This window comes from Prunus persica, chromosome G6, assembly GCF_000346465.2.
Source record: "Prunus persica cultivar Lovell chromosome G6, Prunus_persica_NCBIv2, whole genome shotgun sequence".
In the NCBI taxonomy this organism is placed as follows: Eukaryota; Viridiplantae; Streptophyta; class Magnoliopsida; order Rosales; family Rosaceae; genus Prunus; species Prunus persica.
Genome location: NC_034014.1, coordinates 18,744,772 through 18,772,094, shown reverse-complemented (window position 1 = coordinate 18,772,094; position 27,323 = coordinate 18,744,772). Strand labels below are relative to the sequence as shown.

The window sequence follows — 27,323 nt, the reverse complement described above, 5'->3', positions numbered from 1 at the left end:
AACAAAAAATTAATTACATACCTACTTAACCATATGCACCAATTCGAACTAGAAATTCAAAGGTTCCAAATTACTAATTGGAATTAAAACAGAACAGTAAGTCTTCCCACTGCTGGTCGGCAGGCCACTAATGCCATGTATAGTTCCTCCTTAACGTGTTGAACTTGGAGCAATGCTAATTTATCAGTAAAGACAATGAAGTGTAAATTCATATAATCATTCAACGTAAGGAATGGTTCATTGTGAAAGTTTGACTTTTGTCAAATTGTTGTTTCTATATAATATGTAATGTACCTGAGGCCCTTTTCATTCATTTCTCATTGAGAGATTGAAAAATTGAAAGATGGCATATTTTTACTTTAAGATGTACCATCTTCTGGCTTTGTACCTGATCTCATGTGTTGTTCCTCTTTCCTTAGCACAAGACTTCAATTTGCCATTCAAAGCTGTGAATCTTGGGAATTGGCTTGTTACAGAGGGTTGGATGAAACCTTCTCTCTATGATGGCATTCCCAACAATGACCTTTTGGTATAGTTTTATTTTTCTTAGAGCTACTGCATTCATCACAAATAAGCATTTTTTTTTTTTTTGGGTGTGATTTTGTTTTACAGTTTTGTTTTTCTCTACTAAAACCACAAATAATCGGAACTATTCCCTTCCGAAAAAATGTAGTTCAAAGTTTTTTATTTTGAAATCATTTGCAGGATGGAACACAAGTTCAATTCAAGTCCACAAAGCTGCAGAAGTATATTGCACCAGAAAATGGGGGTGGCAGTGGTTCTGTTGTTGTTGTCAACCGTGATTCGGCCTCTGGTTGGGAAACTTTCAGGGTATGCTCTTCAAGCCAACATTAATGCAGCACTACCAAAAGCCAGATAAAAATTGAACATCATTATTTACCAAAAACTAAATAAGTAAATTTCACTCCATAGGTTTTTTTCTTGTGTAATGCAGTTGTGGAGAATTGATGAATCATCTTTCAATTTGAGAGTGTTCAACAAGCAGTTTGTGGGATTGCCCAACCAAGACCAGGGAACCGGCCTAATTGCAGTTTCAGATTCACCTGGAAGCACCGAAACATTTCGGATTGTAAGGAATGATGGTGATCAAAATAGAGTTCGCATTCAAGCATCCAATGGTTTATTTCTGCAGGTGATTGTTTCCTCTGGTAGCATTAAGCACCAAAGTTCAATTTATTTGTCACATATATACATTAGGGAAAAGTGACCAAGAAGTCCCTCTCATGAAAATCATACTTTTCGTTGTAATTAGGCAACATCAGAGACACAATTGACTGCAGATTATGGAGGCTCAGGTTGGGAAGATGATAATCCATCTGTCTTCATAATGACAATATTAAGTGACAAGACCTTAAGAGGTGAATACCAAATCACAAATGGTTATGGTCCAGATAAGGCTCCTCAAGTCCTGCAGGTAAGATTCATATGATTTTCAACAAGAAAAAACAAAACAGTATTGGTTTCATGGAGTAAATCAGAAGTAATCAAATTGAATTTATGCTTGACAGGATCACTGGAACAGTTACATCACCGAAGACGATTTCAGGTTCTTATCATCGAACGGCTTGAATGCGGTGAGGATCCCAGTTGGATGGTGGATTGCAAAAGATCCAACACCACCTAAGCCTTTTGTTGGAGGCTCCTTGCAAGCCCTGGACAATGCTTTCACATGGGCACAGTAAGGGTAGTTGCAAGTTGCAACTTGTTATAAAGTTATATTACACATAAAACAGAGAGAGAAAAATTACTTCAAATTGGTATTATTGCTGTTTCACTCTCTCTGAACACAACATGTATGCAGAAACAATGGGCTGAAGGTAATTGTAGATCTTCATGCAGTTGAAGGGTCCCAAAACGCCAATGACCACAGTGCAACAAGAGATGGCTACCAGGAATGGGGAGATTCCAACATACAAGACACTGTGGCAGTCATAGATTTCTTAGCATCAAGGTTTAATACTTAACGAACATTCAATTCTTTACTAAACAAATATAAGATTAACCTCACCCACTTATGTTTATGGAATTTATTTATTTTGCTAACCACTCATAGGGGGCGGGGTGCCGGCTTAGGGTGCGCTTAGTCTTCATCACACAACAATCAATTTAATTCCCTGCTTTATTACAAGCCCACACTACAAGACTTGGCTTATAGAATTACGTAGAACTGATACCAACTTAACAACTAATCTGACTTTTTTTCTGAGCAGATATGCTAATCATCCAGCTCTTGCAGCAGTTGAGTTAATGAATGAGCCTATGGCACCTGGCGTCAATCTAGACAGCCTAAAAAATTATTACAAAGCTGGTTATGAAGCTGTACGGAAGCACACTTCAAGCGCTTATGTGATCTTATCAAACAGATTGGGACCTGCAGATGCAAAGGAGCTTCTCTCATTTGCCGGAGGCCTCGATCGCGTAGCGATAGACGTGCATTTCTATAGCCTGTACTCGGACATGTTCAACAGCTTCAGTGTGCAACAAAATGTGGATTTCATCTACAACCAACGAGCTTCTGATCTCGATGCTGTGACCACTTCCAATGGACCCCTCACTTTTGTTGGTAAGTCAGTACTCACTATTAAATTAAGAACTAGTAAATAATGAATTGATCTTGGGCATCACTGGCATTATTTTTATTTCATTGTTGAATGAATGCTAACTACCTTCCCCTCTTACCTTCTTACAAAAAATACGTTGCAAATTCATTAAATATTTGTTGGTAAGTCACCACTCACTATTAATCCTTACACCGTTATGGGAAATAAAAATACCTATTTTAGATTTGTAGTCTATAGACAAAGATTTCAAATGACGGATAAAAGGTTCGATGCATAAAAAATTAAGAAAGGGATAAGATATCCTTGTATAATGCCTCTAATGACATGTAAGTCTCTTCATGAACATTTTCATCTTGAGCAATTTGTACTCATTGTGATTTTCATATCATTCAAATTAAAACATGTTATATCAGTGTATGGTAGGTTTTGATGAGAATATATTGTACAGGAGAATGGGTTGCAGAATGGGCGATAAATGGAGCGTCAATAGAAGACTACCAGAGATTTGCAAAAGCCCAAATAGATGTTTATGGGCGTGCCACTTTTGGATGGGCATATTGGGCTTACAAGTGTCAATACGATCACTGGGGTCTTAGGTGGATGATCGAGAATAACTACATAAAACTCAATTAGATTAGTCATATTCTAATTGTAACATAAATAAGGGAGTTGTTATTGGCACTCTAAAGGGATGAGCGCGTGATGACTTTTTAGAATCCCAATAACAGTTTCCTATAAAAATAAACAAACGCATAAGCTTGCAACTATGCTTGATGTGCTCTTAAGTGCTAAAGGTCAAGCATCTTGTACTAGAACTCCAAATAAATGCCCCTTTTGGCTAAAAACTTGCTTCCCTTTAAAGTTAAGCAGTTTAATGTGTTTGGTAAAATTAAAATATCTTGATTATTTTAAAAATAGTGGCCTTTTGACAGCAGCTTTTAAAAGCAGGCTCTTGGACACCACCTCCACTTTCACATCCAACTTCACTGCTTGCACCACCACATTCACTATCTCCACAACCACTGCCACAGCCACCGCCACCACCACCACCACCACAACCACCACCTCCTCCAAAACCTCCACATCCACCACCACCTCCACAACCAACACCACCACCACCACCACCACCACCACCACCACCTCCACAACCACCACCTCCACAACCGCCATCCCCACTACCACCACTACCACAACAACCAACTCCACCTTCATCACCACCACCACCTTCACTCCATCACTACCACTACCACCCACATGATTAGTACATAACACTTTTAACATCCTGTCTATTTTAGTCATTATTTACAGTTACAACAATTTTATATTAAAATTTGCCAAACGGTTTTGACACTGCTTTTTGTACTAACAACACTTTAAAAATATTGTTTATCAAACATGGAGTTGTTTTACTTTACAGCTAATTATTTTCAAAGCACAGTAGAATCAACTTTTTTTAAAAGTGACAGCAATCCCAAACTGAGCCTTAGTAAACAACTTCAATAAGAATTTGAAATCTAATTCTCCTCAATCCAACTCATTCTCAATTCAATTCCTCCTAATTCAATTACGGATTAGTAAACATGACGTTAATGAGGGTTTGGATCCTAACCAGAAATATTAAGAATGGCTATTATTATTGTAAAACCCAAAAAAAAAAAAAGGAAAAAAAAAAGAATAAAAGAAAAATATAAACGTGCAGAACCACCGTGCTCTGCAAAGCAAAGGAGATCTGGAGAAGCCGCTAGGCCTCCTATTCATAGACCTTCACTACAAACCAACCCACAAAATGGCTGCACAAAAGAAATAGAGGAATTCGTGAAACCCACTTACTCAGTGTGCAGGTAAGGGCTCACCTTTTTGTTTTGGTATCTTATTTCTAATTTCTAAGCCGGCTTTTTATCACAAAACGTCTCTGACGTTTGCAAAACTATCAGATTGCATCTTTAAGGTTTTTTTGTATCACTCGTGGTCCCTAACGTTAATATGAGTGCTCTTAAATGGTCCCTCCGTTAAAAAAATGGTTAAATCCCCAAATTTATGAGGGATAAAATCGTCAGATCCCTTTTCCCTCTCACGCTTCAAATATGTTTCCTCGAGGTCATCGTCAACATCATCAGACCTATTTCTACCCTTATTTCTGGGAAATTGGGCGGTAAAGTTCATCTGTAAAAGCGATTGAGAGAAGATGGATGAGGCAAATGAAACCTATCGAAAAGGAGGAAAGGCTCCAACGTATAAAGGTAAGAATCTTTTGAAGAATGAAAAAGCAAAGTGTTCATATTTGACTAGTTTGAGTCGTATTTGACTATTTGGTTCTTATGAGGATTTTTACGCTTTAACCTGTGGCTTTATGCTTTGGGTGTGGTCCATATTTGACTAGTTTATGTCATATTCAAATATGGGAGTTTGTTTATTGTTTTGTTGCTTTGGTACTTTGGTTGTTGTCAGTGTGTGGTTGTGGTTTGTCATATATGGTTTGTTTTCATGCGGTTGGTGTATGTATTTATTATAGAAAAACTTTGAAATAGGTAATGAAGGAAAAAAAATAGACTTCAATTCTTAGGATTAATTAAGTGTTTGTTCTGGCAGATCCTGACAAGCTTACTCTTGAGATTCACTATGGAGGTACACTGATGCAAGTAGCTGTCGAAAAAGGGGATGAATATTGTGGAGGGGAGGTTGTGTTTCTTGACAATATAGATGGAGATAAATTATCGTGGATTGAGCTAGTTAGGATTGCAAAAGAAATAGGTTATACTGGGGAGAACATATGTTTTTACTACAAGTTGCCTCGTGATAAGGATTACAAATTAATAGGTAATGATGAAAATGTGTTGCAGATGGTTGCAGAAAGGCCTAACAGCAAAATTATCCATCTATATGTTGTTTCATTTGATGTGCCACTTTATAAGTTGTCATGGCAAGGTCAGCATGGGGATTTACTAAGTGAAACAGCAAGTGGCACCTACAAAGAAGCTGAAGGTCAGAAAAGGGAATATGAAGGGCAAAATGAGGGACAAGATGGGAATGGCACAAAAAATGGAGAAGTTAATATGCAGGAAGAAAGGGAAAGAGCTGGGATTGCTAGTGAAAATGAAGAGAGTGGCGAAGAAGATGATACGGAGTTCATAGATAGTGACTATGAGCAAGATACAGATGCAGAAGAGGTGGAGATTGATGATACAATGTTTGAGGAGTGCATTGACAATCCAATTGAAGAAGAGCCTGAAGAAATGGGTTATGCAGGGGAGATTTCAAATGATGTCCAGAATTCAGAAGATCTTCATAGCAAACAAGACAGTGATGACGAGTGTGATGAGAATCGTGAAGTCACCAGCAATAGGAGGAAAATAAATGTTCCAAACTTCAGACAATGGAGGAGAGAAGCTATGCTAAAAAATCCAACCTTTGATATTGGCATGCACTTTGCCAACAAAACAGTATTTAAAGAGGCCGTGCAACACTATACTTGCATGGTAGGGAAGAACATATGGTTTAAAAAGGATGACAAACAAAGAGTAAGGGCTGCATGAGAGGTGGGCTGCCTTTTTGTGATATTTGCTTCGAGAATTGATGACTCACCAACAATGGTCATCAAAACCTTGAATTTGGAGCATGAGTGTTCAAGGGATCAGAGAAATTATTGGCTGAATTCTACTTTTTTTGCTCAAAGGTATGCAAGTCAGTTAAGGGCTGATCCGGATTGGTCAGTTCCTGGATTTACAGCTGCAATTCAAAGAGATTTTGGCTTGGAGCCGAGTATGCAACAAATATATAGAGCTAAGTTGAAGGCAAGGAATTTAAACAAAGGTAGTTTTGTTGAGCAATTCCACAAGCTGCACGATTACTGTGAGGAATTGAAGAGGGCAAATCCAGGAAGCACAGTTTTGCTTAAAACTGAGATGGATGGTGATCAAAGAAGGTTTCATACGTTGTATATTTGTTTGGAAGCATGCAAGACTGGATTTTTGCAAGGTTGTAGGCCCATAATTGGTATGGATGGGTGTTTCATTAAGGGACCACATCCTGGTCAGTTATTGACAGTAGTGGGGATCGATGGGAACAATGGAATGTTCCCGCTTGCTTACGCTGTTGTAGAGATAGAGAATAAAGAAACATGGGAGTGGTTTATAAGAAATCTGATTGCGGACTTAGCCATTGAAAATGGACATGGTTATGCTTTCATTTCAGATAAACAAAAGGGTTTAGGACTTGTCCTTGGTGATTTACTTCCCAATGCAGAACATAGGCATTGTGTCCGTCGTTTTTACAACAATTTCAAGATTTCACATAGTGGCCTGACATTAAAACAAATTATGTGGGATGCAGCTAGGGCAACAACAATCCCTTGGTGGCAATGCCATATGGAGAGGATGAAGCAAGAGAGTGAAGTTGCTTGGAAGTGGTTGCACCCAAAGTCTGCAGTTCATTGGAGTAGATCACACTTTAGAACCCAGTATAAGTGTGATATTTTGCTGAATAATCTTTGTGAGGCTTTCAATTCTTCAATATTAAAGGCAAGGGACAAGCCAATTCTGTCAATGCTTGAGGGTATAAGGACAAATCTCATGGTGAGGATGGCAAACAGGTGGGTTGTAGCTTGGAAGTGGAAAAGGCATGTTGGTCCAAGGATTGAACAAATTATGGAGAAGAACAAGCTGGAGGCTGGTTATTGTTTTCCTACTTTGTCTGGGGATATGAAGTATCAAGTCACAAATATGCATGGGGGGCAATTTGCAGTAGATCTTGCAATAAAAACATGCTCATGTAGGAGATGGGATCTTTGTGGGCTCCCATGTCCACATGCGATCAGTTGCATTCTTAGAAGGAAGCATGACCCTTACTCATATGTAGATGAGTGCTACAAAAGGGAAGCTTATCTTAAGTGCTATAACCCTATTATTTCTCCAATGCCTAGTATGGATCAGTGGCTAAGCACTGGTCCTCACCCATTGTTGCCTCCTCTATTTAAGAAGCAAACTGGGAGGCCAAGAAAGAAAAGGGCTAGGGAGCAAGGTGATCYACTAGCTGCAACCAAAGGAAACAAACTATCTAAGTGGGTTCATGACAAATTTAGTTGCAGCAAATGTGGCCAAGCTGGCCATAATAAGAAAACATGTGGCAAATTAACAAGTCAACAGGTATATTATATTCTTACTTCAAGGAATTATATTTTTCATTTTCTTATTGATTAATTACAAAATTCTTCATATGCTTTGCAGCCTCCAAGTGCCCAAGTGGTCCCTAAACCTAGACAAAGGAAACCAAAACTTAAGGTTTTACAAAATCATTGTATTGTGATTAAAATGGTTCTAATTATTGTATTATAGTTTGACTTTAATTGTTGTCTAGGTGGCAAGAGGAGGGAGGAAAATGCAGCAATCAAGGTCAAACTCTAATGCTCCAGCAGGAACAAGTATTTCACAACCTTCTCTAGCAGTTGTCAGGTTTTCACAACCCTCTCCAGCACCTCAAGTGGCATCACAACCTCCTATTGCACACAATTCTTCATCCCAGCAAGCTGTCCAAAGAAGGAAATTAAAGTCTCCAGCAAAGAAAGGAAGGCCATCGAGAGTTTGAGATGTTGTTTTATGGAACTGTAATTGGAAGTGGTCTAAGGTTTTTGATGTATGATATTATTTTTTGATGGAAGCTTTCTAGGGGTTAAAGTGATGGAACTGAAAGTGGTTTTTGATGGAAGTGGTCTAGGATTTTTGTATGTATGGAAGTGATTTTTGATGGAAGTCATGTAGGGGTTAATGTGATGGAACTGAATGTGGTTGATGATGTAATTGAATGTGATTTTTTATATATGGAAGTGGTTTTTGATGTATGCAGTTGGTTTAATTTGTTCATAGTGGTTGATAGTTTAGTTTATTCAATTTGTTCAACGTGTGTTGTTTATAGTCCAATTTGTTCCTTTCCATTTTCAATGCTTTAGTTGCCCGYCAATTCCATGTGAAAATGAATTGCARCTTTAGTTGCCCGCYAATTCCAACAAAAAATGGAGGGACATGGTTCTAAATTGGTGGCAAATGGGTCTAAGGCATTGAAGAGGTCAAAAGGGATTGATTTGATGATTATATCCCTCATAAAATAAGGACTTAACAGTTTTTTTAACGGAGGGACTATTTAAGAGCACCCATAATAACGTTATGGACCATGAGTGATACAAAAAAACTTAAGGATGCAATCTGATTATTTCGCAAACGTCAAGGATGTTTTGTGATAAAAAGCCTTTCTAAGCCCTATTTCTGGTAATGTCGTTTGTTTGTTTTCTTAGAGTCTGAAAATATGTTTTTCAATACTCTATACCGTTTTGAGCTATGCCAGCCTCTGTTTTTTGCATCAGTTGCTAAGTGCTCACTTGGTGTTTGATGCAATGTGAGAATGCGGTTTTGGGTCACTAATATTTGTGTGTATATAAATGCGTAGGTGTGGTGCCTGAGCGAGTTCAACCATTGGAGAGGAAAATTCATTACAGTTTTGCTTCTCAGTTCCTGCAATTCATAGGTAAGTTCCTCTTCCAGTTTTTCTGTCTGTATTCTCTCTCATGATTGCTTTGATTGAATATCTGTTTTTATCTTCTGGGTTTTGATGGGGTTTTAATAAAGTTTGGTGCTTTTGCCAAACCTTTTGTTAATCCTTTTAATTTATCTGATATGACTGTGCCCTGTTGTATGCGTATTTAGATTTCTTATTTGACGATGTATGAGCTGAAATGGGATGTGCCGCCATATGGTACATTCATGCCGCAACTAAGCTGTGGGGTGATTTGAATTTGTAGAAGGTTTTGCAACATGCATAGATTTTTACGTAGAGACCGTTAAGAATGAAAATTTTTTGAACGCCCCAGAGGTAAGGTGTTGTTGGCCCAAGTACTTATTCATCATAGTACCATGTAACATTTGTGTTGTATAGCCGCTCTGTTGCACTGATACGCTGGTTTTTGGGGTATGCGAGTATCGGATACGGCGCCAATATGATAAGGCACTGATATGGCCCTCATATGTATCCGATACGCCATGTGGCGTATTGTAGACTTTTATGACCTGCTGACTTTACGATACGACTTCGATACCGTCACGATACAGCACCAATACGTCAGGGGGTAAAAACGAAAATATTTGAAAATTTTGAGGGTGATTTTGAAGGTTATTAAATATTTGGGGTTTAAATGTAAAGTAAAAGCTTAGAATTTCAGAAGACTGCCTATGTCGAGAGGCTAGGTCTTTTGGGTATCATTCAGACGCCAACCAAAACAGAAGAAGAAGAAGAAGGAAGAAGGAGAACTCACCAGCGCCGTCGCACCATCGCCGTCGCCACTCAGATTCATTTGGTTGGGGTTTCTTACGCAGCTCAAGGTTTCCTTCTTCTTTCTTTTAATAAGCTGCTGTTGTTATATGGGTTGGGTATATAATTTAATAAGTTGTTGTGTGGTTGGAATTGTTGTTGATTTGGGTTCTTCTGTCTTTTAATAAGCTGCTGTTGTTATATGGGTTGGGTACATTATAATTTAATAAGTTGTTGTGTGGTTGGAATTGTTGTTGATTTGGGTATATAATTTACTTAGTTTGTGAAGTTAGAATTTTTGTTAATTAGATAATAGCTGCCTACGAATTTTTGTTTTGAAGCTAATGATCGCTTAGTATGCTATAATTTGTTATGAATGGATTTGGATGCTCTGAGAAATGTGGTTTCTGAATTATTTTAACCACAATAAGGGAGGGCTTGTTTAGCCACAAGAAATTGCAAACCATAGTGCAAGCTTCCAACTTTTGCCCTTGTTGTTTTCTATTTGATCTGTAAGCAAGTAAAGATGAATGGTTTCGCACAGATCATGAACAAAACAATTCTGGGATAAATTGGTTCTCAAGTAAAATTCTAATTTTGTGAAACAGGTACTTTGGGGTGTGGCAAGTCCGGACTTTTTACTCCCCATTTTCACTTATTCAGAACTAAAACCAGCTAAATTAACATGATGCGTCTAATAGTTTAGCTACTTCCCAACTCTGAGACAATATTTGTTGGTATTGCAGATGCTTCGGGAGAGGGTTTGAGGAATGACCTTGAGCTAGTGAGATCTTCCTCTGGAAAGCATATAAACATTTGAGACCATCAGCTTGATATTATTCAATATTTAAATGTAGAATCTTGTTTGGACCTTTTTTTTTTAGCCAATCTTGTTTGGACTTTGCAACTTATAACTTATTAGTGCTTGAATGTTTATCTGTGACAAATATGAATCTTCCTGTCATGGACTATGGAATGCACTTGTATATCAAATTGTGTTTTTCATCATTCATGCACTGTTTCTGTCCAAGATGATTTATTATATGGATAACTTCTTACATTGTACTCAATAGAGTGCCTCTAGCTATTTCCATCAGCATGCTAGAAAGTCGCTGGCTTTCCAGTGTACTTCTCAGCATGCTAGATTTGATGATTGTGTTATCAGACTCCCTGATTAATCATTGGGCTTGCATGCAGTTACAACTAAATAAAAATCTGATCTGAAAATTGGGGAGTGAGGACTGAAGAATTAAGCACACTAGGGTTGTTTCAGCAAACCAATTATCAATGAAGCTTGCAGGGTTGAAATCAATCGAGGACGCGCATGAGGAGTCAGTATGGGCGGTGACATGGGTCCCGTCAACGGAGACCCGACCTGCTTTGTTGTTAACCGGATCACTGGACGAGACCGTGAGGCTGTGGCAGCCAGACGAGCTAGTCAACCAGGGCAAGATGACCGGCCACTGCCTCGGTGTCGCTTCAGTGGCAGCTCACCCCTCTGGCCATATTGCTGCCTCGGCTTCACTCGACAGCTTTGTTAGGGTTTTCGATGTCGACTCCAACAACACCATCGCTAGTCTCGAAGCCCCCCCCTCTGAAGTCTGGCAATTACGCTTCAATCCTCAGGTACCTTTGCAATTTTCAAATTTTTCTTAGATATTTATTTTTGGGTCCTTTTTGAGCTTGTTAAATTAATTTACTGTTTTGTTGCAAGTTGAATATGTGGTGTTGCTTTACTTGTTTATATATCTATGCATACAAGTTTGCTTGATTTCTTTTTGGCTTGAGTAATTTTTCTGAAACTAGCCATGGGATTTGAATTACAGATCTGGTTGAGATGTTACTTTCTGAAAGTTGTATTTTCCTTGTTGCCTTACTAGTAATATCAGACATGCCAAAAGTTGGTATTATGTTAGTTCTTAATTGTTAAAGTGATGTTTCAAGTGGACCAAATTTGAATAAATGGAATGCTTCAAGTGAACATTGATACTCAGTGTCTAAAATTCAAGACGGTGTCTGTTGAATCTCTCTTATTTTGTATCTGATACTGTGGTCCCTTCGGGGACATCTGATCTCTGACTGATATGTGTTTCAAACTAGAACCATTTGAAGTTTTGAAGCCACCCCTTTGGTTATATTCAAGTTGATGCTGACTTTTGGCACTTGATCAGGGTACCATGCTAGCTGTGGCGGGTGGGGGAAGTGCATCAGTCAAAATTTGGGACACCACCACATGGAATCTCTTTGCCACATTGTCAATTCCTCGCCCAGAAGGAACCAAGCCCACGGATAAAAGCAGCAGCAAGAAGTTTGTGCTATCAGTTGCCTGGAGTCCTGATGGTAGACGCATAGCTTGTGGATCGATGGATGGAACTGTTTCTGTTTTTGACGCGGATCGTGGCAAGTTCCTGCACCATCTGGAAGGCCACTTCATGCCCGTGAGGTCTCTTGTGTTTTCTCCAGTTGAGCCACGGTTACTTTTCACGGGCTCAGATGACACCCATGTGCACATGTATGATGCTGAGGGGAAAACATTGGTTGGGGCCATGTCAGGACATGCGAGCTGGGTTCTGAGTGTGGATGTGAGCACAGATGGGGCGGCTCTTGCAACGGGCTCAAGTGATAGAACTGTGAGGCTGTGGGATATCAACATGAGGGGAGCTGTGCAGACAATGAGCAACCACACTGACCAAGTTTGGGGAGTGGCCTTCCGACCAGGAGGAATGCCTGGTAGACTTGCTAGTGTGTCAGATGACAAGAGCATATCGTTATATGACTACTCTTGAAGTGGGTGGCTCGACCACACTGACCAAGTTTGGGGAGTGGCCTTTCGACCAGGAGGAATGCCTGGTAGACTTGCTAGTGTGTCAGATGATGAGCATATCGTTGACTCTTGAAGTGGGTGGCTCGGGGAGAAACGAGAACATGGATAATTTATGTTCGTTGAATGTAACTCACTGCCTTTGGTGTTCTGTGCCTGATTGTTCCTATGAAATTGGTTTGTTTGAGACCTTATTCTGATACTTAAACAAGTGTCGTCTAGGAAATGCACACCTTTTTGTCGGATCATTTACCAAAGAATTGGGGAACCCTTTACAACCCAAAAAAAAAAAAAGCACACCAAAGAACTTGGGAACTCCTAGAAATGACTTTGCTAAAAATGTGTATTCTAGGCTCCCAACTTTGACCAGTATTTGGTATGTGTCTTGTCGTCATTTTTCTAGTTGAGCCATTCAATGATCCTTCTGAAATTGGATATAATTGTATGATGTTTCTTTTAGATCGGTTGTGGATCGGGGTTGCTTCTTTGGTCTTTGCTCGATAAATCAAAATAAACCAAACAGATTTCACTCTCCTCATGTTTTTTCATTTTTCTTTTTTCGCCCTTACGTTTGATGTTGGAGCAAAATTTCAGTGAAGATAGCCTTTACGTCTGTGCAACAGCAAAATCACAGATGCTGTATCCAACATTCCAAACTAGATTGACAGCATTGCCAAAAACTTCATGACTTCACTTGACACAGCCCACTGGAAACTCATTCCATCTATGCAGACATAGTGAATGGTAAGATTCATCCTCAATTCTATATTTCTCCCAGTAGCAAGCAAAATAGCAACCAAGCAATTGAGCAAGAAATAGGAGTCTCTCTGATTATTATACTAGTTCTTATCATATTCAAACTCAGAAGGCTTTGTGCCAAAAATCAGAAAAGGATTTGTACCAATAATTAGGGCTTCATGCCAACTAAAAGTTCACTCAAAATCAACACAATTAGGCTTTGTGCCAATAATTAGAGGTCTCCCAACATTTCTAGGCAAGTTGAGGGAGTTTGCTCATCACTACAAGTTGAATGATGCGTAAATAATACGTCTAACCTATGAATACATACATGGTCTCTAAGTCAAGCTCACTTTTCCTAATCATGAATTGAGACAAGTTTGTGTTATAGAGCTACAAAATTTCGATTCCTTCTCATCACTTGACCTTTAGTCGATTTAGAACTTTATTCCATATATCCTAATGACGACATGACATAGTTTTGGACTAACAAGAGGCATATGCCTTTGTTATTAGAGATAAGCTTCAAGTCTAGGAAATTGGCTTGTTAAACAGGCATCAGCGAAACCATCGCTTCATATAGATTTACTATTGTCAGAATTTTAGGATATGCATCCTATATGTGAAGGAACATTCCAACCAAAAGAAAGATCAATTCAATATTTTTTTCAGTTATAAAATTGTTGAAGCATAAAATTTTGAGTCCTCCAACAAGTAGTCTTGTAATCAATGTTGAGAAGTAGGACACCGTCTTCACTTGCCACCAATGAGGGAGGAAGGGGTACTCGCAAGAAAATACGTTGACGCTCAAGTTTGTAAGAGTTCAAAAGATTGCAGTAGAGTTTAGAATAATATTGCCCTCTTTTCCTCCTTTGGGCAGTGGTGGAGTCAGGATTTCACAATAGAGGGGGCCCTTCACACTTCACAATCTTTTTTTTTGAAAAATAATTCGAATATGAGCACTAAAGCGCTAACCTATTAATAAGTTAATACGATACTAACTACTCAGTTTAGCCCACTTCATAATATCATTTCATATTGATTAATCAATTCATTACAATCATAATTGTCATAAATATTCATCTCATCATCTACACTATTAAAGACTCGAGTTAATAATTTATATTCAAACATACATAGAGAAGAAATACAAAAAAAATTCATAAATCCCAATAAAAAGGAAGGGAACAAAAATTCACAAAGCTTAAGTTAAACAAAGAAGAAAGATAGAGAAAACAAGAAGAAAAAAATTAGGAGTTTTAAGTGCAAATATCATAACTTAACCTAGAAGATTAAGGGAGAGTAGAAGAGTGATTAAGAAGTTTTATGGTTAATTTGTAGACAAAAAACCTAATATATTATTTATTTTAAGGTAAACTAGCCCCTTGACACATGCTCATGCATGTGCCAATTGGTTTTTTTTATTTTATTTATTTATTTAGAATTAAGAAAAAATAACAGAGTAGTTATGTTCCATAAAAGTAGGACCTATTATCTTATTTTGTTTTTAATTTTAATTTTTTTAATATTAAAAAATGTGAATTTATGATATTATCCTCATTTAATTAATAATTTCAATTCTTAATGTTTGAATTAACAAAGGGCATTTTCTGGTATTTTGAATGTTTCACCATTCTCTGTCTTTTGCTTTATATATATAGATTCACCTTAAAATATTATATATATATATATATATCTTTTGTGTATTATAATTTACTAGCCTCTCTGCACGCGCTTCTGCGCCTGCGAGAGGTTTTTTTTTTTAAAATTTAAATTTATTTTAGAATTAAAAAAGATAATGAATAGTTGTGTTCCATAAAAATAGGATCCATTATCTGAATTTTCTTTTAATTTTAATTTTTTTAATATGAAAAATTGTGAATTTACCATATTATCCTCATTTAATTAATAATTTTAATTCTTAATGTTTGCATTAACTAAGGGCATTTTCTGGTATTTTGAATGTTTCACCATTCTCTGTCTTTTGCTTTATATATATAGATGAAAAATTGTGAATTTACCATATTATCCTCATTTAATTAATAATTTTAATTCTTAATGTTTGCATTAATCAAGGGCATTTTCTGGTATTTTGAATGTTTCACCATTCTCTGCCTTTTGCTTTATATATATAGATATACCAAAAATAATCTAATGTGAATCTTGTAATTCCATGATTTCATTGTTGTGTGATTATGGAGAGAAAATAAAACATGTTTCTTGATTGTAGCTCCACTTCCCCAAATTTAAGGTGTGCGTGGATTAATTTCTTGAGAAGTAATTTTTGCTCCCAAAAATATCCATTCATTTTACACCACAGGCGGGTGGGGGTTAATATTTTAACAATCTTTTTCTACTTAAAAGACATGCAAAAGCAAAAACACAAAAACAAAAGCTCCAATCATGTGGCCAGATGAAGAGAAACTTGGAACAAATTGATCACGAGGACTATAATGAGATTATGAGCAGTAGAACAGTATTCCTTGCAAGGGTGGACCCCAAAAAAAATCAATACTTATGTGTAATAAACTTTAGCTATCAATGCCTTGCTTGTTGTGACCAAATCCCTGAAGCATGCAGGAGGAGGAAGCATGTAGAAATTGAATGCATAAATAGTGAACGAAGGACAAGCCCCAGTGGTCCTATCCATAAAAGAAGATTAAAGAAGGAATTATATAGTTTTCTAATGCGAACGTCTGTAGCATTTTTAATGTCAGGATATGTTGTTTTCTTTAATTTTTTGCTAACAAATCAACGCAAGAACTTTCACATCATTCATTGTATCATAGGACGTATAAACACATGTTCCGCCACTTCTATTACTCTACCCAACCAATTCATTAGCAGCTGCCTTTGTTTTGGTTTTCCATTGTACACTTGTCTTTGTTTTGGGCTTCCAAGGTACAACTGCCTTTATTTAATGTATGTTGTGAGTTATCTAAACATGTAGTTGGATGCAAGAAAACTGTTTAAAACATCACATCTGCATATTGAATTTAAGTGATTTTTTATAGAGATGATTTTTGAATGAATATCTATAAAATAGACAGTTTAGTTTAGTAAAATATAATGTGGAGTGGGCCCTATAAGACTGTCCTTTAAATAAGTTTATTTGAAGAATTCCTTAATAAAAGCGCTATATATATATATATACAAATTCATTTAATTATATACATTCTTAATCAATAGAGGTGTCAAATGGGCCGTGTTGGCCCGACCCATTTAAAGTCGGTCCGTTTAATAAAGGGTCGTGCCTTGCTTGCCCATTTATGAAAATCATCAATTTTGACACAAGTCCACGGTTCTAGCCTATATGAGTTTGGGCCGTGCTCATACTGGGCCACTAAAAGGGCCGAGATGGGCCCACACCAAATTTGACTTATGTATTGCATTTTTTTATTGTTGTAATTTTTTCAAAAACTTCATTTAAATCTTTTATCTTTTTTACAATTATGTATATGCAAACAAGATTTATGATTTGTTGAAAAAAGAGGCCAATAACTTTATATAGTACATTTAAATAGAAAATGACTAGATTATTGTTTGAATTTTAAAATTGACACTTGAAAATTAAAATCATTATTTTATCTAGAAAGAAAACATTAAATTTTAAGACATATTATTAGAGAAAAGAAATACACTTGAATTTTAGAAATAAGTGGGCTTTAAATGAGACGACTCATTGGGTTTCGGCCTGGCACGACCTGCAATGTTCTATGGCCTGGCCCAGTCCATTGGGCCTAATTACCTTGTCTCGGTTTGCCCAAAGATAGGGGTCGTGTCGTGCTTGGCCTTACTTAATCGGGCTGTGCTCAGGTCAATCCGGTCCGTTTGACATCTCTACTAATCAAGCAGCAAAAGTAATGTGAAAAATTGTAATCAAGCAACAAAAGCTCTGATCCCTTTGTGAATTTTGGAATGATGGTTTAAGAGAAATCTTTTCTGAGGAAGTCGTATGCCCCTTGCTGCCTTGCCTTGAACATTTGAGAGAAGAGAAAGCATAGGTTAACACAAATAAACAATTAAAAAAAAGAAAGAGATATGAGGAGTTTTTGTAAGGGTAAAATATGGTATTTTAAAATAGAATAGGGGTAAGTTAGTCATAAAAATTTGCAATAATGCTTTCCCAGGTGGGGGGAAAAAATTCCCAATCTGAGCAAAATGGTATGAACTTCCCTTCTACATAGGAAGTTCATACCCATAAGTCTAGAATTGCATTCCTAAGAGTGCACTTACCACAGTGGAGTGAAGTTAGAGAACTTTAGAGAAAGAGGTTCCCTTTTCTCTCTAGAATTTATTTCCTTCCCATCTTCCTCTTCTAAACTTCTGGCTGTGCCGCCACCCCTCGGGGTGGCTTCTCTACCACCTCTTGTGTGGCCTCTCCCCACCTTTTGGTGTGGCTCCTTTGCCACCCTCTGGTGTGGCTTTTACTTCCCTTTTCTGTCTTTTATTTTGGTGTGCTTTTCTACTAACTTTTTCTTGTTGTTGGACCAGATCTCCTCAATCTCTTCTCTCCCACTCCTCTACAGCCATTTCACCTCTCTCCCTCTTTTCCTCTCATCCACCTACCTCCCTTCAACCCATTTTATCTTCCCCTCCCATGAACTCTTTAACCCTAAACCCCTTCCTTTTCCATAGGATTTTCTTGGTTGTCTCCTGGTTTGTTGATGTTGTTCATCTCCTACAACCCATCCTCAGATATGAGTTTTTGCTCTGGAGGAGTAGGGTCTGTAGTTTTATGGTTAATTTAGACCAATCCATAGATCGTTTGATCTTGATGCATGGTGGTGGCTTGCTTCCTCGAATCCACACTCTTCATATCTCCTTTGTCGGTTCTCATAGGACCTTCCTCTATTGGCGGTGATGGCAGATCATGTGGTAGCGGCAGCTACTTAGTTCTTGGGTGTGATTTTAGGGTTTGTGTGTTTCTTAGGGTTTTTGTTGTGTTGAGCCTAAATTATGTGTATTATGGTTGGAGATGCATATGAGGTCTACCAATTCTCCTACCAATCCCCACTAATTAGATAATAGTTAGAGTTAAGGACATCTTTGATAAAAGACATAATATGTTATCAATGGGCAAGAAATGTTGTTTGATACATTAAATCATCATATATTATCTTTCAATATGTAGAACAACCATAGTCCAAGGAATACACAAGTGGATATGAGAGTTATGTAATGAGATTACATACATGGAGACTTCTCATCGTCCCTAAATTCTGAATATGTTCCTGGCCATAGGAATATTGATTGGGGGTCAATATACTGCAAAGACCAATATCGTCTCTATATGTAGGGAATGGCAAAGTCTCAAGTCATTAAGTGTGGAGACACATCAATATGTATGTAGATGCTTATAGAAGAACAAGTACATTGAACATGATCCAACACATGAGTTATAACATGGAAGTCTTTACTCACATGTTAAGCTAGAACTCATAAATTGCAATGGTGCAAACTAATCCTTAGACCTGAGGCATCATAGATGTTTTGTGGCTATGTTGTTAATCTTTGAGGGCACTATACAGTCATCTTGAATTAGGCATAGCTTAAAGGTGCTCATCAGGATTCTCAATGGAGTCATGGAAGCAAATGAATGTACGATAATGAATCTCTACTCTAAGTAAATGAGTGAGAATACTCTAAGATATGATTGGTCAAATCTTTGCGCAGAGTAGTGGATTTGACTTGAAAGAAGAAGTCTTCAAATCTTACTAGGATAATCGTATAAAAGGAATGATTCACATTAGGATATTAACAATCGGATTCCATGATATAATAATGTGAATAAGGATTATTGACATTAGAGAAGGATTCAATTGCACGGTCATTCCAATTTGAATAGGTTTTTTCACAACGTCTCATTTAGCTCAGATAACTGTGACTTACTGCTAGGCGACAACTATGGTTTGTGGATGTCCTAAAAGGTTTCAATTAACTTTTATTCATAGTAAGAATTTAATTGTATAATTTAATTCATATATCATCTCTGAGGAGTTGAGTCAACCCACTACCTTGCTAAAGGAAACCTACGGATCTACACACCCAAAGAATGTGATTAGAGGTACAAATGAAGAGAAACGAAATGAGGAGACACAAGTCAATGGTTGATAATCAAATGTCAAAGTCAACGATCAAAAGTGAACATGTTGACCGGAGCAATTGACCAAAGTCAAATAGTTCGACCGGGTCAATTAAGTAAGACTATAATTATAATTTAATAATTAAATTATAATTAAAAGATTAATTATGGAATTAATATTGACATATAGAAATATTGAATTAGGCTTTTAAATATGATTTAAAAGGAAATGGACAAAATAGCCCAAAAAGCTATTGGGCCCAAGGGATAAGTGACATAAGATGACATGACCCATGGACCAAATGGAGCCCCAATACCCACCCAATAAGTTAAGTGTTGTCCTATATAAGTTAAGTGTTGGAGAAAACCTAGCTAGGGTTTTTAGTTTCCTACTTTGGTTGATGAGTGATCATCTTTGTATCTCATCTTCCATAAACCAAAAATTGGTCCAATCAAGAAGTAGACTAGCATCCATACTTCTTGATTGCCTTCTCTTCATCTCTAGGAGCATTTGGTATGGTGAGGTAGAGGACTCCAATATTGGAGCCTTAAAGAAACAAAAGGCCTTTCCAACAAAGGTGTTTATTCTTGAGAAATCAAGAAAAGGTCATCAAGGGTAAAGATCTAAGGTGAAGGAGTCAAAATCAAGAGAAACAAATGGCCTTTCCAACAAATGTGTTCATTCTTGAGAAATCAAGAAAAGGTCATCAAGGGTAAAGTTATATTCCCTTTTTCCTTTTTCTATTTGGGTTCAAAGAGATTAAGCTAAGATACTAGGTTTAAAATGAAAAAGGTTTAGCTCAACTAATATAAAAAAAATGAATCCGCCATTTAGAATGTTTTTGTTGTATAGGTTGTGGCTAAAGTTCATTTCCTAAGTATTAGATGCATGTTTCCTTCATCAGGTGTTGGACACATTTGACCAAATTGCCCTTAAACTAAAACTCAAAAATTCTAATAAGGTTTAACTTCTACCGAAAAATTAGCAGTCTTCCCTGTAAATTGCTCGTTTCCCAATAATTTACACATGTACAACATACAATTCTTATATTCACAAGCGTTCAGGGTGCACGATGTTAGAGCACACACAATCCAACAACAAATCTATGTGGCCTCAGGCCTTACAGAAATCCTAGGGCAATATCAAAGCCTACTGAATAATTTAATTTACAAAAATAGTATGGTTACAGTAGGATATCCTACACAAAGGAAGTGGACGAGTGGTGGGTGAGGAATGCCCAGTGGTGGTGCTCCGGTACTCGATTACTGCCTGCAGGTCCAAAACATTAAAAGAATGAGTGGACAAAAGAAAGTTTTACAAAATATAATGTCAACATACTAACCCCATTGTTAAAAACCATTTGAAAACTCATTTAATCCATGTTCTATATTCGTACAAAAATCAAGTATGCATATTTATATTCATATAACCATTCATACATTCAATCAATTTATCAAAACTATTTGAAAGCATTGAAAAATAATAATTCCTTTCCACCTAGGTATACCCTTCATAAATCTGTCAATTCCATGATTTTTCTATTTATTTTTCACATTATACTGTCAATTTCAAGTGTCACATAAGCGGCACCTCCTCGCAGAACTCGAAAACACAAAGTTAACCCGAGCTGCATTCCTTGCGGAACTTAGGAGACACTTGGTCAACCTGAGCCGCATTCCTCGTTCCTCATGGTCTGGGTATCTCTAGGACTCTTGGGGAAACTGTCAAACGCGCGCTGACTCAACTGAAGGCAACTAGGATGTCCGTGGACATCATTATATCCGAAGGCAACAGTTTATTCGAAAGCAACATTTTGGGTACCTATGGTGGTTTAAAAACCTTATTTGAAAAATTATAATACCATTTCTCACTCAATCCTTGAACCCTGTTACCATTTTCTTTTCTACTTTCCAAGCCATTCATATTTTATCATAACAAAATTTTATAAAAGCATTTGAATTCAAACTGTATGCTTGGAAATATAAAAAACCATAAATAATTCATTCATGATCAATTAATAAAACTTTTACTGCATAAAATTCATTTATAAAATAAATGTCCACTCACTGTGCGTCCGAGCTCGCCTGACCCTTCGAGGGTCTTTCCTGCGGGTTTGGTGGAGCTTGAGTACCTATTTAAGCGATTAAAATATTTAATTAATAAAATAACTCAACCACAAATATTTAATCAAAACCCTGACTCCCGACCTTAAAGTGCATGTGCATAACTTAAGAAAGTTCCTAGGCCCATTTTCAATAGGTTTGATAGTTGGAATGGTTTGAAAAGACCTTAGATTAAAAATACGATTAAATTCTAATATTGGTCCACCCAGTCCCCCCATGGGGTCCACGACCTCCGATTAATAATCCAAAAGTTCCTACAGATTCAACAAAGTTCACTACACAGGTTTTGCAAGTTTGGTCCAGATCAAGTGGTTGGAGCGCTCACGATGGCACGATCGGACGATCACTATTTTACGTCATCTTTAAATCATTGAATCGGAGCATCTGGGACTCTGATTCTCGATCTGTGAGTTGCTACACAATCCTAGAGGTTTCTAAATCAACATATTTGGAAATGGAGTCAATCCAACGGTCCGAACATATCGAACCCGGATATCGCTTAATATGTAAAAATCTGTTCGACTGTCAAACGATAACCAAATTCGAATCTAAGCACACCGTCGTGCTCAGGACGACACGAGGATCATTTTAGGACCAAAGAGGTCACTCAAACTTGGCCCATGCGCCGGCAATGCATGAGTGGCTCAAAATACCCAACAATACCTATACCTACGTGATCAGGACAACTAGTGGAACAACTTTTTTTCTTGGGCCACGGCCAAAGAGTGGCCGAAACTTGCCTGAAATTCGAGCTGAAAACTGGCCAAAACTTAGATCATAATCGAGCTTCTCAACTTCAAAATCAATCATAACCAACCCAACCATCAACTAAGTCATATTGAAAGGATGAGAAAGCATAGTTGGATTGACAAATTGGGTGGTTGGAATCGTCGGAAATGAAGACGAAGAGTTTCGTAGAAACTCGACGGGTTTTGAGCTATTTCTGATGGCACAAGAGGGCGATTGTGGTAGAGAAAATGTGGGTCGGAGAGAGGACGCTAGGCTAGTTATTTTGGTACTGGTCTTGTGGCCGGAGGTGGCCAAAAGAGGAAGTTGCCGGCAAAAATAGTGGCCGGCTATGTGAGAGAGGAGAGGGATAGGGGAGGAGGAGAGAGAAAACGGAGAGACGCGTGAGAGAGAGAGAGACCAGGTTTTTTTTATAAAAAAATATGACTTCGAAATATTTACGGATGTGTCATTGCACTTCCATTGATCGTAACTTTTTCGTTATAACTCCGATTTGAGCCCACTACGTGTTTACGAACTTGTATTGCCGCACTTTACGCAACGGTACTACTCAAATTCTCAAATTCTTTCTCGAACAAAAAGTCAACTTTAAACCCATTAAAATACTCCTGGGTTAAAATTGTCTTTTACTTGAATAATTTAATAATTGAATATTAATTTAGGAACGGGATATCACAACTTTTCTCAAATTCATTTTCTTTTATTCTCAAGGTGAACAAATTTCTAAGACCTGTTCATGTTGAATAATAGAACTAGCACTCAATTGAGATTAACTTATGTACCAGAAAATAATAAATATAAGTTTTTGTGTAAAATGAGACTTCACAATTTATAAAGTAACAAAATTTCCAAAGGGTTTAAGTCAAATATAGATGCTTTCCAATTAAATATTTTTATTTAACCAAAAGCTTCATATATAATTCAAGCTTGAGTTATTCTTTAGTTGCACAAGAACCGACGACGATATTTTTTAAACTTATTTTTTTAAATCTAAATGAATTAATTCATAACCCATAAAACGCGTGTGCAAACCATTAAAATCTAAAATGAATGAGATTGAATTAATCTACTGTTTAGTTTGGAGTTATACTACCAAATATGTTCTTCACTGTAAATGCATTTCACATCATCAATAACACTAGACTTATAAAAAGACAAACTTGTTCTAGATTCTCCACTATTCTGTAGCTTCGTTGGCAACAAAGTATATTTTTAAAAAATTAAAAAATGGCAGGGTTCACTGGTTATCAAACTTCTGCAATCTTGATTTTTGTGATTGCAACAATGATGATTTTGTAAGGACTTGCAACCCTAGCACCCTCCCTATCAAATTTTAAGTTCCTAGAGGAATGCAAATCAAGGCTTCATGTCGGGTGTGGAAAAGAAATAGTCGTTACAATAATTAAGGAATGGTCTATTAGTGATAGTTGTTGCATGGAGCTTATATCAATGGGTCAATCATGCCATTTTGCATTAGTGAACAAAGCTCTTTCGGGTCCTCTTTCCATATTAAACAAGTCGGATGCTTTGACCAAGAGTACAGAAATTTGGAATCCATGTTTTGAGTTCTCACAAATTCTATCTCCTGCCACTTCTCCTATTTCAAAATAATATTTCATCTTTAAGTTAATTATGTAATTGATTTGATATTAAAAAAATATTTGAGAATAAATGAAATCAAAGTTTTGAGACGGATGCCTTAAATTCTATATATTTATTCTCTTTTTACTACATATCTTGTTTACAACGTTCCTCACTCCTCCACCTCATCGCCTAAATTTATTGATTAGTGTTACATGTATGTTTTAATGGATGAAATCACTTTCATATTTATCTTCAATTTAGTTACAAAAGCCAAGGCTCTCCAACAAATAAATAATTCTAGATCATATTTAAATATTGTGATTTTTAGTTCTTAGAAGTTATAGGAAACACTATATCATATATTATGAATTATATTATTTTTTACTTATAACTATAATATATTTCTACTTATAACTATGTTATCTTGCAAATGGTGGTGATGTGGACTATAGTAGTTGTTGGTGTGAAGTTTGTCCGCTTAAGTTTTGCTTTTGAGTAAAATGAGGCTTCACAATTTATAAAGTAACATAAATTCTGTAGGTTCTCAATAAAATATAGAGGTTTTACAGTTAAATAATTTTCGTTTATCCAATATCTTGATATATAATTAAAACTTGAATTTTTCTTTTGTCGTACCACTAATAAGAGTGCGTCAAACACCTTAATCCGTCTAAAAATCAAGCATAATCCTTATATGAGGTTCTAAAAATGAATAGTTCAAATCATGAGTTTACATTGTGGCGTTGTTCCAAACGATTGGTTAGCGCCATATTATTTTACCAATTGGTTTAGCGATTCAGTGCTACTCTATATGTGCGCGTGTGTGTGCGTGTCTATATATATAAGCTATCTTACGTAAATATGAAATAATAATTACCCATTACTTTTCTCAAATTCATTTTCTTTTATTCTCAGGGTGAACAAATTTGTATGACTTGTTCAAGTTGAATAATAAAACCAGCACTCAATTGCAATTAGCTTATGTACCAGAAAACAATAAATTTAAGTTTTTGTATACAATAAGACTTCACAATTTAATTTCCAATGGTATTTAGTCAAATATAGATGCTTTCTAATTAAATATTTTCATTTAAGCAATAGCTTTATGTATAATTCAAACTTGAGTTACTCTTTAGTTGCACAAGAATCGACAACGATAATTTTTAACTTTTAAAAAAAATTATAAATTAATTAATTCATAAATCAATAAAACGCATGTGCAAATCATTAATATCTAAAATGAATGAGATTGAATTAATCTACCATTTAGTTTGGAGTTATCCTACTAAATATGTTCTTCATTGTAAATGCGTTTCACATCATCATTAACGCTAGACTTATAAAAAGACAAACTTGTTATAGATTCTCCACCATTCTATAGCTTCATTGGTAACAAAGTGTATTTTTAGAAAAAAAAAGAAAAAGAAAAAAAGGCAAGTTTCACCTGTTATCAAACTTCTGCAATCTTGATTTTCGTGATTGCAACAATGATGACTTTGCCAGGACTTGCAACCCTAGCACCCGCCCCATCAAATTTTAAGTTCCTAGAGGAATGTCAAACCAAGCTTCATGACGGGTGTGGAAAAGAAATAGTCGTTACAATAATTAAGGAATGGTGTATTAGTGATAGTTGTTGCGCTGAGCTTGTATTAATGGGTCAATCATGCCACATTGCATTAGTGAACGAAGCTCTGTCGGGGCCTCTTGCCAAATTAAACAAGTCGGTTGCTTTGACCAAGAGTTTAGAAATTTGGACTCAATGTTTCAATAAAAGCAAGGGTTTACTAGTGAAAACACGTTTCACACCAAAAAAACACAGGAAAACACCCTTTTGTCAAAGAGTTCCCGTCCCCTCTTTAAAATTCTATTTTTTATTATATCTTTTTTAAGTGCCTCAGAAGTGAAGAAGCTGCACTGAGATCAGGCGCTAAGAGGTTCTCACAATATCTCTCTCTTGCCACTTCTGAAGAAGAAGAAGAATAACTTAGTATCTCAATTAATTGTGTAATTGATTTGATATTGAAAAATACTTGAGAATAAACGAAATCAAAGTTTTGAGAAGAAGGCCTTAAATTTGATATACTTATTCTCTTTTTACTACATATCTTGTTTACAACGTTCCTCACTCCTCCACCTCTTCGCCTATTTAAAGTAAAGTTCATACATTGTGAGCTTACAGAGTGAACAATGATGATGCCTCGACGTGGTGGTCTCGACCTCAGATATCTAGAACCTGGCGATGCAAAACAGAAAATGTGAGTAGACAAAAAGCAAAGCTTTAAACATAAATTATATTCAACATAAATAACCCCCTCCGTTTTAGAAAATAATACCGTGTAATAAAATCATATATATATATATAAGAAACTTGAAATACCTCAATTCAATAGACTCATATCATAAGAAACCATAATTAAAATCATATATTAAATGTAATCTAAATTTCTTGGAGAACATTGTAAAATAATAAACTGAAAACCTTCAAAGTAAAACCCATTTACTTAAGCCGTTTCAAACTCATAAACTTCTCCAAAAATCATTTCTCAACTTTAAATCCTTTTCATACATAATTAAGAAGAATCCCTTTTTCTCCCGCAACCATACCCTATCGAAGGCATATTTTGCAAAGTACCATAAGTCCATTGTCAAATATGAAATCCATGTCAAATATTCATACATGTGTAGAGTACCCTCAATACCACATGCTCAAGAACCCTCGACTTGGAAATAAATCCACACATATACCCACACATATACCCACACAAATACCCATATACATATACATATAAATACAAATATACACTCACCCAAAATCAACACATCATCATCATGTACCGGGGGAAACAATCCAATCGGGGATAGCAACACATTACCCAGTGACTAGGGATAAGCAATCCAACCGGGTGACAGGACCTGCCCCGGATTCCCCCTCAAAATCCATGACAAACCCACTTATTAAAATAGTCCCCTTCTCCGAAACTAAGGAAAAAGGGGACTGAGACTCCTACCAAAATTCTGCCTCTCAACATTGGCCTTGTTAACATATATTTGATTAGGTCTATCTTGGCAATGATGTAGTTAGTGAATGGGAGCATGTAGTGTCTAGGTTTTACAGCAGTGAAGTATAGAATACTTCCTTTCTACTTCTGTCAGAGTTCTGCTTAGATAATTGACTGCCTGTTCCTTCCCTTCCTTGTTATTTTGAACTAGCAAACTCCCAATGGATACTTCTAATGCAGAAACATATAATTTGAGTGGTCTGCCTCTCTTTGGCGAGGACAAAACTAGTGGATTTGAGAGGTAGTGTTTGATTTCCTCAAAAGCCTGTTGGTGTTGTTCCTCCCATTTA

At 36.7% G+C, this 27,323-nt stretch overlaps 2 protein-coding genes across 5 annotated transcripts; both read left to right on the top strand.

Annotated features, from left to right (window-relative positions):
* Nucleotides 335-3,651, top strand: LOC18774160 (probable glucan 1,3-beta-glucosidase A). The gene is made up of 8 exons (XM_007207388.2): nucleotides 335-529; nucleotides 706-831; nucleotides 956-1,153; nucleotides 1,274-1,435; nucleotides 1,530-1,699; nucleotides 1,823-1,972; nucleotides 2,232-2,584; nucleotides 3,031-3,651. The coding sequence occupies exons 1-8, from the start codon at nucleotides 344-346 to the stop codon at nucleotides 3,213-3,215; spliced, it is 1,530 nt and encodes a 509-aa protein (XP_007207450.2). The 5' UTR covers nucleotides 335-343; the 3' UTR covers nucleotides 3,216-3,651.
* On the top strand, nucleotides 9,803-13,229 carry LOC18772908 (WD repeat-containing protein VIP3). 4 transcript variants are annotated; one of them, XM_020566496.1, is made up of 4 exons: nucleotides 9,803-9,946; nucleotides 10,622-10,659; nucleotides 11,073-11,501; nucleotides 12,047-13,229. In XM_020566496.1, exons 3-4 carry the CDS (start codon nucleotides 11,163-11,165, stop codon nucleotides 12,659-12,661), a joined length of 954 nt encoding a protein of 317 aa, XP_020422085.1. In that variant the 5' UTR covers nucleotides 9,803-9,946; nucleotides 10,622-10,659; nucleotides 11,073-11,162; the 3' UTR covers nucleotides 12,662-13,229. The 4 variants fall into 4 exon arrangements, with proteins under 4 accessions (XP_020422085.1, XP_007205584.1, XP_020422086.1 ...); XM_007205522.2 differs by having other exon boundaries at nucleotides 10,622-10,728; XM_020566497.1 differs by lacking the exon at nucleotides 10,622-10,659 and having other exon boundaries at nucleotides 9,803-9,921.